Source organism: Canis lupus, chromosome 12 (genome assembly GCF_048164855.1).
Source record: "Canis lupus baileyi chromosome 12, mCanLup2.hap1, whole genome shotgun sequence".
NCBI classification, from domain to species: Eukaryota; Metazoa; Chordata; class Mammalia; order Carnivora; family Canidae; genus Canis; species Canis lupus.
The window spans coordinates 27002000-27014592 of record NC_132849.1 but is presented as its reverse complement, the minus strand read 5'-3'; the positions used below and the strand labels follow the sequence as shown (position 1 = coordinate 27014592).

At 47.7% G+C, this 12593-nt stretch overlaps 1 protein-coding gene across 2 annotated transcripts; it reads right to left on the bottom strand.

Annotated features, from left to right (window-relative positions):
• Positions 1 to 1590: 1590 nt before the first annotated feature.
• On the bottom strand, positions 1591 to 6449 carry SPMIP9 (sperm microtubule inner protein 9). Of its 2 annotated transcripts, none has more exons than XM_072770142.1 (4): positions 6429 to 6449; positions 5040 to 5076; positions 4044 to 4136; positions 1591 to 2127 (listed from the first exon to the last, which is right to left on the bottom strand). In XM_072770142.1, the coding sequence occupies exons 2-4, from the start codon at positions 5064 to 5066 to the stop codon at positions 1708 to 1710; spliced, it is 540 nt and encodes a 179-aa protein (XP_072626243.1). In that variant the 5' UTR covers positions 5067 to 5076; positions 6429 to 6449; the 3' UTR covers positions 1591 to 1707. The 2 variants fall into 2 exon arrangements, with proteins under 2 accessions (XP_072626243.1, XP_072626244.1); XM_072770143.1 differs by lacking the exon at positions 6429 to 6449 and adding an exon at positions 6022 to 6141 and having other exon boundaries at positions 1591 to 2130.
• Positions 6450 to 12593: the final 6144 nt, after the last annotated feature.

Sequence of the window (12593 nt, the reverse complement as noted above, 5' to 3'; positions counted from 1 at the left end):
ATATGTTCAGGAATTGTTATTGCTGCATAATTTGTAGGAAGCGAATTGGAAAAGCATGACTGCCCCCCAATAAGGAAGCAGTTTAATAAATCAAGATCCATCAATTCAATAGAATATCGGGCAGCCATTAAAAATAACTAGACCCATAAATAATGACTTGAGAGAAAAGGAAGACGCAGAGTATTGTGTAGACCCTCATTACTCAGGTATGGTCTCCTGTCCAGCACCGCACACCTGAGAGCTTGTTGCAAATGCAGAATCTTGCCCTCACCCAAGGCCAACCAACTCCCAATTTCCATTTTAACAAGATCCCCTAGGGAAGCACTGATGTATAAGGTGATTCCAATGGGAAAGCCTTCTCATGTGTTGTGGCAAAAATGGATAGTCATCCATCCAAATAATCCTCTCCTTCTATTCTAACTTCTCATTTTTTGCTGGACATATGGCCACCCAGGATATAGGTAGATCTCCCAGCCTGCCTTGCAGTTTGATGGGACCATGAGCTGAACTCTGGCCAAGAGGACAGGATTGGAAGTGAAGAATATCATTTCTGCCTTGTGGCCCTAAAAGGGAATACACCTGTATTTCTCTGGGTATTTCTCACTTTCTGCTAACAGGAAAATGTCAATACCTGAATGAGTCACTGTCTTAGCTTGGGGGCTACCATTACAAAATATCACGGGCCAGGGGGCTTCAGCAACAGAAATTTATTTTCCCATACTTCTGGAGGCTGGAAGTCTGAGATCCAAGTCTGACAGAGGTGGTCTCTAGAGCAGCTTCTCTTCCTGGTTTGCAGATGCCTGCCTTCCCTGCTATGTCTGTCCTCTCATGGCTTTTCCTTAGAGTGTGTGTGTGTCTGTGTGTGTGCGTGTATGCTGAGAGAGAGAGAGAGAGAGAGAGAGAGAGCTCTCTTCCTCTTCCTCTTTTCCGAAGGCTGCCAATCTCAGGGTCACACTCTTATGACTTCATTTGACCTTAATTACTTCCTAAAGGCCCTATCTCCAAATACAGTTACATGAGAGGTTAGGGCTTCTACCTATGAATTTGGAGAGGGACACAATTTAGTCTACAGCAGCCACCTTCGACCCAGAGATGGGGGCCACAGCAGTGATGCGCCGCCCTGCTCATTGGCCTCCCTTTGAACTCTTAGACCGGGGAGAAGCTAGTATGTTGTTCAAGCCACGGCTCTTCAGCTCTTTGTTCGGTGGCTTCCCTGGCTTCCTCACCGCTCACACAGGGATATGTTTACAAAAGCTCCACTGACCAAGAAGGAAAGTATAAAATGATGCCCTGGAAATGGTTGCACTGATCATTAAGGGGTGGGGGCCGTGAGCAAACTAAGCATGAGGGAAAGTGACCCAGCAGCATTTTACAATCACACTCAACGTGTAGACAACTACGGGAAGCATGATTTTTCCCACTTTGTAAGAAAATGTCTAAAACAGCAAGAACCTTTTCAGCACGGCTCTTCGTTGTAATGAGATGTTACCCAAATTCCAGGCTCCATGCACCAGCTTTCCCTTCCCCCTCCTTCTGCAAGTGGTGCCACGGCGGGGATGCCATCCCAGGGCTGGCCAGCGAACAAGGTGACACCTTTGCAGGGTTTTATTTTCAGTTCTCCCAGGGCCACGGGGTGGGGGGGGGGTAGGGGGCTTCCTTGGGAGAGGGAGGATTGCCACGGCACCCCCGAAGGGGCTCCTGCCCATCCTACTGGTAAAATGGCATCAAGGGGCCCCATCGGTTCAAGATGGGGAACTTGACTTTGTGGTGATAAGGACAGAGACAGCCAGGCAGTAGAAAGTAGCCTTTGCCCACGTCCGCCGCAGGCTGGCGCTCAGGCTCCAGGAGGCATGGAAAGCCGGTGCTCTGGCGGCCCCGGTTGGGATCACCTTGGGCCAGGTACAGGGGGTGGCAAGCGGGGTACACGGAACGGCAGATACTGGTGAACCTGCATTCGTCCTCTGCTGCGGTCCCATGGTCCTGCGGGGGGAAGAAGCCGGGCTGCCCCAGGTTTCTGGCGGTCATGTGGAGTGTTCTGAAGGCGGGGTACCCATCCTCTAGCTTGGGCTTGGAGCTGGGGATGGGCCTATACAATTCTTTGTCCCGGAGTTGGGCATCCAGCTTCACCTGCTGTGAAATAAATCACATGCATGGAGGGCTGAGAGAGGTGAGAGGTGAAGCTTCCTTGGCCTCATCCGAGACAGAGCACACTTCTCTTTATTTAAAAAAAAAAATTAGGGGATCCCTGGGTGGCTCAGCGGTTTTAGCACCTGCCTTTGGCCCAGAGCGTGATCCTGGAGTCCCGGGATCGAGACCCACGTCTGGCTCCTGGCATGGAGCCCGCTTCTCCCTCTGCCTGTGTCTCTGCCTCTCTCTCTCTGTGTCTTTCATGAATAAATAAATAAATAAATAAAGTCTTTAAATAAATAAATAAAAAAAATTTAATTGGTTTTCGAATGGTGATATATATACTATGACCCAGGGAAATACTGAAATAATAGAAAAGGGTTTCTAGTGAAAAAGAAGTCTCTTTCTCAACCCTCCTCCACACTCCCCAGTTTGTACACAAATGATGCGTGTTATAATCTCGCTCTGCATTTTGTTTCCACTAAATAATATATTCCAGAAATTGTTCCATGTTTGTAGAGATTTTCTTCTTATTTTCAATGGAGTTATCTGGAGATAGAAAAGGATTTTTTGAACGAGGCTTAAGAAGAACACCTGATAAAGGGAAAGATGGCAACAGCTGACTATGTTAAAGTGAAAATTTCCATTCACGGAAAGAGTGTTGCCACATGTATAACTGACAAATGGAACATGTCCAGAATATTTAAAGAACTCCTACAAATTAAGAAGAAAAAGACAAGCATCCCAATTAAAAAAAAAATGTGCAAAAGACATGATATCTCACAGAACAATAAATATCCGTAAGCATACAAAAAGATGCTGAACCTCATTAATAAGCAGTGAAATGAGAATTATGAGCACAAGAAAAATATTATTTCAAACCCACCAAATGAGTCAAAATTGGAAAGGCTTTTAATACCGAGTTGGCAGCAAGGTTGGAGAACTACAGAACAGGCTGCCTCTACTGCATCGACACAGCCACTCTGACAAATAGGGATGTTCCCTGTGACAGACAATTGCCCTTCCTGGGGCGGTGGACTCCTGAGCCTTGGGCTGTGCAACCTGCCTGTGGCATGGGGCAGTGGGAGCAGCAGCAGGAAAGTAAAAACTCTGATGTCCAACAGGAGAGGGGACAAATGTATGGTGGCACATTCATGCAATGTGATACTACACAGCAGAAAATGAATAATGTATTATGTGTAATATAATGTTCAGCAAAAATTAAAAAGTCACAGAAAAGTACAAATAGTATGATCCAGTATATAATAGAGCTCAAAGGCAAACTTCAATATTTGTTTAAAGAGATACATACTTACAGATTTAAGTGATTTTTTTAAAAGACACACAAGGGAATGATTAATGCAAAAGTCAGTATAGTGGCTACCTCTGGAGGTGGGAAAAGGGAGGGGCCACAGCAGCTCTAGAGGACTTCTTTTTTTTTTTTTAAGATTTTATTTATTTATTCATGAGAGACACAGAGAGAGAGCGGGGCAGAGACACAGGCGGAGGGAGAAGCAGGCTCCATGCAGGAGCCCAACGTAGGACTCGATCCTGGGATTCCTGGATCATGCCCTGAGCCAAAGGCAGACACCCAACTGCTGAGCCACCCAGGGGTGCCCTCTAGGGGACTTCTAATGTGCTGTTTTCAGCTGGCTGATAATGGGTATACTAGTGTTTGTTTTGTCAACGTTATTTAAACTGTGAATGTATATTATTTACCTCTCATGTGCATGACTTAGCGTTGATGTACATTTTAAAACCTATACCCAAAGCATACCCATAAAAGACTTCTTTAGATCTCCTGGCAACAGATATTGTTCTAAATCAGTGCCCCCAATATCCACACATAATAAAAATGAAGTAAAGATAATTTCAGTGGGCCACTGAACAGAAGATAAGATTGGGTGACTTCTTACCTCTTGTGGTGTGACCCTGGAGTATTTGTCCTTCCCGTAGGGTTGATAGTCAACCATGTAGGAGCTTTGGTATATGTCTAAATCCACAGGGGCCTGCAGGACAAGGGAGAGTATAAGATAGGAGATCCCATCCTGCTATTCTTCCACTCAAAGGCATTCAACGGCTTCTCATTGTCTATAGGACCAAGACCGAGTTTTGGGACTGGCATTCGGAGCCTTTATCATCTGGCTTCTACTGACCTTTACCATCTTGCCCTGCTTGGCTCCCCTCCATGCCTTCTGTTCTCCAACCTCACTACTTTCCACTTTTCACAGGTGCACATGTTCTTATCTCCTGCTGGAAATGCTAGTTGTATTCCTCAAGGCCTGGCAAACTCCTACATAACCTCCAAAACCCGGATGGAATTTCTCCCCCAAAACAGCTATCCCACACTTTTATTCCTTACCACCGCCCAAATTGAACTCTTTCTCCTCTGCTTTTGTAGTACATTTAGCATCTCTCATTACAGCACTTACTATGGTAATTGTAATTGATTAAATGAAGTATACTAGATTAGGACCTAATCTTTTTCATCTCTGCAGCCTCAAAGCCTAGCATGGAGCCTGACACACTGAGGGTGCTAATAAATGCATGCTGAATACATAAATAAACTCCCAGAAAGTTGTAAATCCTTACTTTCCTCTGCCTATTTTTTAAAAAATATTTTATTTATTTATTCATGAGAAACACACACAGAGAGAGGCAGAAACATAAGCAGAGGCAGAAGCAAGCTCCATGCAGGGAGCCCAATGTGGGACTCGATCCAGGGGCCTCCAGGATCATGCCCTGAGCCAAAGGCAGATGCTTAACGGCTGAGCCACCCCGGCATCCCTCCTCACACACATACACACCATTCCAGAATGACGACCAGAAGGAGCCCCAAGATGCCAGGGCCTGTTTGCTAAAGATGCTCAATGTTGAGGTGGTCACAGGGGACAGAAATCCACAATACTCACCTGTCTGGGGTACACCACACCTGCCATAGCAGATAACCTAGACACAGACAAGTTGGTTAGCCCTGCTTCTGCCACAGGTCTCTTATCAGGAAAGAGATGGAAAACTGCCATCATCCCCAAAGCTGTGCCACCAAGCACAACCACCCCAATCCTCCTAGCGCCACCCTGCACATTACACAGTCATCCAAGGGTTAATGGCAGCAGCAAGGATAAATGGGCAGGTGGACAGGGGTCCTGGGACAAAGGGGCAGAAGGCCCAGCAGGAATCAGAGCATCAGATTCACCTCTCAAGCAGGGCAGTTAGTGTGCTGGTAAAATCTTTCACAACCACTTTTTTTTTTTTTTTTTTTTTTTTTTTTTTAGGAAAATGAATAAACACTGGTTGATAGCATTTACCAGTTCCTGAGGTGTAAATGCTCTGACCATGGCCCATTTCAAGCCATCAGCATAATGTCACTAATGCCCAGTCACAAAGATAAACACAGAACGGGCTCCCAGAGCCAGGATGGTCCCACCAAATCAGGGCTCTGGTCTGGCCTGAGGAAGCAGGCTGCAGACCCAGGACTTAGAGGCACCCTGCCTGATTCAGAAACACAAATCATGTTTTCTAGCAGGGATTGGGGATAACCAGGTTGAAGAAAGTTGCAGGGCTCTGCATTCCCAGTTGAGCAATAGCAGCAGATAGGTCCAATCCTGCCCCTCGCTGCCCCCAGCCCTGAAGTCCTAGTGGGGAGCCTTATAGCTGGGCACAGGGGAGCAATCTGAGCTCATCCTATCCAGTGTGCACAGACCCCTAGGTTCTTGATGGGTACTCTGCTTCTGTCCCGCGGAACAGGTCCCTGAGCCTCACTCCATTCAGTGGGCTATGGCTCAGCACGGTGGTTTTGCCAGACCTCAAATAGTCCCCGTGTCCCATCATTTTTGTGCACAAACATCTCCTTTCCTGGGGCTGGGGGCCAGCTTCAGTGCAAACAGCACCTACCACTCCTTCTCTCGGGGGGACGACGATGCTCCTGCCCCTGCAACTCCAGGTGCCCCTGCTGCATGAAGAGCGCTGCCACTGTGTCCCACTGCCACACCTGTCTTTGAGATGAACCCCCACCTATGTAATGCAGGTTGCTTTGGTCATAGTCCCTGGTCATTGTGATGGGTGATTGGCTAACCTCTTGGGTGTCAATTCCTCTGTTCCTGGCTCACCCTCCCACGGCAAGCCGCTGGTGTTCCAGAAGGCCTGATCCCATGTGAACTCTGACAGCAGCATTAGAAGGTACCGGGGAGACCCCGGCTACCCAATACTCTACAGAATCAGTCTTTTCCAGGAGAGGGAGGTAAACAGAACCCCACATGGCTTTTGACATCAGATCGTGTGCGAATCCATCCACTGCATACCATGGCCCCTCCAGGGTGCTGTTGCCTGAAAAGCTGGCTTGTCCCTCCTCCGTCAAAATTTCACCCTCTTTCACACCTTTAGGCTGGCTGTGATCCAAAAAAGAAAAAATAAGCATTGTTGAGAATATGGAGAAGTTGGATCCTTCGTGTGTTGCTGGTGGGAATGGAAATTAGTGCAGCACTATGGTAGACAGTATGGTGGTTCCTCAAAAACTTACATATTAACATAGAATTACCGTACGATCTTGCAATTCCTCCTTTGAGTGTGTGACCCAAAGAATTGAAAGAAGGGTCTCGGGCAGCCTGGGTGGCTCAGCGATTTAGCGCCGCCTTCAGCCCAGGGCCTGATCCTGGAGACCTGGGATCAAGTCCCACATCCCTGCATGGAGCCTGCTTCTCCCTCTGCCTCTTTTTGTCTCTGTGTCTCTGTGTCTCTCTCTTTAAAAAAAAGATTTTATTTATTTATTCATCACACACACACACACACACACACACACACACACACACAGAGGCAGAGACACAGGCAGAGGGCAAAGCAGGCTCCATGCAGGGAGCCCAACGTGGGACTCGATTCTGGGTTTCCAGAATCAGGCCCTGGGCTGAAGGTGGCACTAAACCACTGAGCCACCCGGGCTGCCCTGTTTTATGTATTTAAGACAATAAAAATTATTCATTCTCTTTAAGGGTCACCTCTTCCAGGAAGCTCTCCTTGTCTCTCACTAGATGCCACTAGATTCTTTTCGTTTATCCAACCAATATTTACTGAGCACTGTTTGGTGTCAGGCACTGTTCTGAACTGTGCAGATGCAACAAGTGAACAAAATAGATGGGAACCCCCTCGATTGCACAGAGTTTACATTCTGATGAGAGCAAAACACAGAGTAAACAAAATAATAATTGCTTAACTGCTCCTTTAGATCCAGCAAATTAAAAAAAATGAAGTGTGAGAGAATTAATGAGTGGCACTTCAGGGGGATCTGAGAAGGCCTCTCGGAGACAGTGGCATTAGAGAAGAGATCGGAAGCTTAAGAACCAGTCATGGAAAGATCTGGAGGATAGGGCTTCTCAGCACAGGTCAGCGAGTGACAGGAACAAAGTGGAATGAGAAGGGCCCAGGAGAGGAGTGGGTGAGGGCAAGAGGCCAAGAGCAAGGGTGTTGTGAATCTCTGATTTTCCGCTTTCTGTAATGGCATGCCGGTTTCCTTTTGGAGAACTATTTTTCTTCCCTATCAGGATCATGTGGTTTGTGTGATACTGATTCTTCTCCAGCTCTAAATGGGTGTGCTGTCCCTAGAATATTCCATTTCCTAGGCCACCGTGATTGGTTCAAGGAGAGGCTCATGACCCAAGGTGGGCTGAGAAGCATCACCCCCAGCTCCTGGCAGAGTCTGTCTCTTTCTGAGACAGTGGGTACTAAGAACTGTGGGAACCCGGGAGCTGTCTGGGGCCATCTTTGCCACCAAGTGGAGAGAGCCTGGTCAAGAATAAAATCAGCACAGAAAAGAAGACCCAAGGGATGAAGGCAGAGAGTGACTGCATCATGAGGACACTAAGTCCCTGGATACAACATGCCTGAAGCCTAACTACATTTGGACTTTGCAGTTTACGTGAGCCATTGGGTTCCTTTTCCTGCTGAGGCCCATTTTAGTTGAGTTTACGTAGCTAACAACTGAAGCAGTTCCAACAAATTCAAGGTTGGAGAGCTGAAGTAGTTAATCCCCCTAACAAACTGTAGTACCCTTCAGGTAAGGAACTTGGTCTTAGTCACCTTTTCATCCCATGGTGCACTGCTACTGACATGTAGGGATTTACAAAGTGCTTGTGTGAACAGAATACTGAAGAAAATAATAAAGAACAGAGTGAAGAACAGAAAGGCTGCAGAGGTGAAAGTGGAGGGGACAGCTGGGCCACAGCAAGGGATTTTTGTGCAAAGACATTTTCAGAAAAATATTACCAAGTTGATTTTGGAGTTCTGCGTTTAATCCTGATACTTGGGGGACGCCTGGGTGGCTCAGAGGTTAAGTGTCTGCTGCCTTCGGCTCAGGGCGTGATCTCGGGGGTCTGGGATCAGGTCTCACATGGGGCTCCAAGTGGGGAGCCTGCTTCTCCCTCTGCCTATGTCTCTGCCTCTCTCTGTGTGTCTCTCATGAATAAATAAACAAAATCTTAAAAAAAATAATAAACCCTGATACTTGCTATCTTCACACCCTTGGGCAAATCATGTAAGTTCAATAGAAGTCAGTGTGATCATCTGTGAAACAGGGGTGTAATCTCCACCGGAAATGAATGTAGAAAGTCAAATGGATGTGTCTGTGATGGTCCTTGGTGGTCCTTGGTATTCTTCATGTTAGGGTTCACCCACATTGTCTGAGTTTCTGCTCTCTGCCAGGCATTGTATAGGGCCTATAATCAGAGGAGTGAAGTAAGCCAGAAGAGGCCTCTGCCTTCATGAAGTTACAGTGTGATGATAGATCTTATGCAAGTGAGTCTTTAATTATAACTGTGACAATGCCATGGAAGAGAAGTGGGGTGAGGGGACCTGACCCAGTCTTGGAGGGAAGACTCGCGTCAAGTAGTGACTTTATAACTTAGTCCTAGGGAGGAAGAGGGATGCTCTAGCCTGCGTGACCACTCTAGAGCTAAGGGGAGCCTGGTTCTATGTGGAAGATGGAGGCTGCTCTGCTAGGCCATGTGTGGCTCTAGATGAGGCTAGGGGTGGGGGTGGTTCCTCCAGTGGGGTACAGGAGGATCAGTGGGTTTTATCCTGAAAATAGTGGGAAGTACTGGGGAGTTTAAGCAGAAGGATGAAGCAACTTATCAAAAACATCACTGGTGAACAATGGGCTGGGAGGAGGATAAGACAGGATCCTGGTGATTAGGCCACTGGCTGATGACAATGGTGGCTGGGACAGGTTGGAGGAGATGCAGTGATATGGAGAACAGGGGGTAGATTGGAGAGGAATTTTGGAAGTAAACTCTATAGAATTTCATCTTTATCAGGAATTGGCAAGGGCAAGACAGAGAGAGGTATTAGAGATGATTCTCAGATTTCTGAAATGAGCTGTTAGGGGTTGATCGCCCTTTGGTAAGGTAGGAAATGCCGGCAGAGGAGCCAGCCTGGGGGTAAGACCACTGACTGCATTTGTGCAGCCTGCGTGGCTTCCGAGTGGGGAAGCGGGGTGAACACTTGGGTAAGAGAATCTATAGCCCTGGGAAGAAAGCTCCAGACATTCTGGAACTGCTGGTGATATAGGCGGCATTTGAAGTGAACAGAGAGGGTCTGCCGCATTTTGGGGCGCATAGCCTCCCTCCCACGTGGCCCCGCAGTGCGAGGCTGCCCTGAAGAACTCTCTGCTGCCCTCCTTTAGGGCAGCAGGACGGGAAATCAGGCCACGGGAGTGAAGAGATGGAGAGGGGTCCAGTACTCCGTCTTCTCTCTGGTTTCCCGTGTTTGCCGATTTCACTGTGGTCAGGGTTTCTGCAGAATCTCTGGGCTTCAGAGTTAATGCAGCAGCATCAATGTGACAACCTGCAGGAGCTGGGCGGGGCCTCAGTTGGGCCACTTGAGGCCACCGGTCCATGGTGATAGGGGTTAGTTGGACTGTGAGGTAGTCGGGGCTGGGGTCCCCTACAAGGAAATATGGAGTCAGGACAGCTAAAAGAAAACTGCACTGACATCCTGCTCTGCAGCTTAGACAGGACCACACTGGCATCCTGCTTTGCAGCCTTTGCAGAAATGACTTCTGCAAACTGTCCTAAAATAAGACAATTAACCACCAAACCTTTTGTCAATATTACGGGCAAGGGGCAATTAAGACGTAAGCCCCCAGACATCAGCAAAAAAAGGACCATCAGCACACGGACGTTAACCTGACAGTTAGGCAGATATGTGACCAAAGCCCTGATTGGCACGACTCATCACACCCTGATTGCTTAAAAGAGTTCCTCAAAAGACCCCATAAAAACCCCCAAACTTAGAAACTCCGAGGGCAACCTACTCGGATCCCCTTCCCTCTCCTCGAGCTTTATAACCTTGCTCGATAAACTTTGCTTTGCTGCCCATCACTCCTTGTCTGGTCTTCATTCTTTGAAGCGGTGTGACCAAGAACCAGGGGTGCTAAGGCATCACAAATCCTGTAACGGTGGGCAGGTCCCCTCGGAGAGCCTGTATCCTCGTTTCTTCACTGAGAACTGAAGCACCGAGACTTCCTCCATCCACGCTACGACAGAGTTAGGGACTTTTGTAAGCTCACCCTGAAGCCTGGCAAAATCGCCATGTACCAACGTTTAAGTTTTCGTGGTATGACCCGTGTTCTTTCTCTGAAATAACACAGGTAAGTTTCTCATGGTCCTTGCTGTCTCCTTTAGCAGCACGCAAAAGGGATCTTTTCAACATTTGTCAGGGCTGAAAAATAAGCCAGAAAGCAAATCCTGTTGTTGTTTTTTTAAACCTAAATACAAGTGTTGGGTTCAAACCGTGTAGGGTAAGACAAATTAAATTGCACAAATGAAACTGACATGAGTTTTTTTTTTTTTTAAGATTTTATTTATTTATTCATGAGAGACACAGAGAGAGAGAGAGAGAGGCAGAAGGAGAAGCAGGCTCCATGCAGGGAGCTCAGTGCAGGACTCGATTCCGGAACTCCAGGATCATGCCCTGGGCCAAAGGCAGATGCTCAACCGCTGAGCCACCCAGGGATCCCGACATGAATGTATTTGCATGGTCAGGGTGAAGTAAACATTGTTTAAAAGCACACACAGGGCAGCCTGGGTGGCCCAGCGGTTTAGCGCCGTCTTCCATCCAGCGGGATCCTGGAGACCCAGGATGGAGTCCCACGTCAGGCTCCCTGCATGGAGCCTACTTCTCCCTCTGCCTGTGTCTCTGCCTCTCTCTCTCTCTCTCTCTCTCTGTCTGTCTTTCATGAATAAATAAACATCATGTGGACAGCAATCCATAAGCAGTATATACAAAAAGCACAGGGCACACCAAAGGCTCTCACGGAGATCCTCCTCCCCTTCCTCCTGTGAGAATATTCACTTCTCTATCTTCATTCATTTCCTTATTGACAAAATACATATGTACAGGGTTGGATGACAAAACTAAAGGAGAAAAATATGTGCCTTGGCATCGGGTCTGGTATGCTGTAGGAGCTTAATTACTGTAGCATTCATTCATCTGCGAGAGAATCAGCTTGGCTCTTTCTGGAGGGAAAGCTGGGCCTCAGGTTTCTGTCTATGCAAATTCAGCATGTTAATATTGTTAAATCACAGGAGGAAATTCTTTTCCCAAACCAGAAGCCTTCGAGTTCCTCCAGGCTTATATTAAAGGGATTACAATCCATTTCCTTCCTAATACGGCTAATGCGCTATGGGAAGCCCTCAGGCCAGGGATTAAAGCATTTACGCCTTTAATTAGGAGCAAACCTTCCCTTAGAGCCTGAAACACAAACAGCAAGTCGACACTACAAAGGCCTCCTCCCAGAGGGATGGGGATACTGATCCCTCTCCGGGAGCCAGGAGCCTCCAAAGGGCTTAGCCAACGTCGCCTTTCCCAAACAGGGTGCCTTAGCCGGGAGGGCCCTCCGCAGAAACGGACACCTCTTCCCGTGGAGAACAAACAAACAAACAAAAACAGATCCGTGGTCTTAGATCAGCCCCAGCCACGCAGCTCAGGCGGCAAGAGGCCAAGCGGAAGGACCGCGGCTTCCAGAGGGGGCCGGACGCTAGATGGGCCCACAGTTCAGCTCTTCTAGATTTCCCCTGGGGACTCACACAACCAGCTCATTAGCTTTCAAGTGGACAGCTCTGAAAATTAAGACCCGTTTGTGCTTCGGAGAGGTCTGTCCTCCCACAGATGCCTTCATCGCCCCCAAACACAGGGTCTGCCAACTTTTTTCATTCTGGATTCATAGGCCCTAGCTGAGTCACCTAGTGTAGGTCTCTCCAAAGGCCCCCCAGTGGCCACCTGCTTCAGAGTCCCTTGGATACGCATTAAAACCTAGATTTCTGCCGCTACCTTCCATGTCAGAAACTCTGGGAGAAGGAGCCAAGCCCAGAGTCTTGGCTCTCGGATTATTTATTTATTTATTTATTTATTTATTTATGAGAGACACAGAGAGAGGCAGAGACATAGGCAGAGGGGGAAGCAGGCTCCCTCAGGGAGCC

Excerpts from the sequence above, each read along its gene's own strand:
- SPMIP9 (XM_072770143.1), bottom strand. The coding sequence starts at position 5,066 with ATGGCAGGTGTGGTGTACCCCAGACAG. Across the intron at positions 4,137-5,039 it reads GTGTGGTGTACCCCAGACAG|GCCCCTGTGGATTTAGACAT; the intron begins GTGAGTATTGTG and ends CTTGTCCTGCAG. Across the intron at positions 2,131-4,043 it reads CCAGGGTCACACCACAAGAG|CAGGTGAAGCTGGATGCCCA; the intron begins GTAAGAAGTCAC and ends TTTATTTCACAG.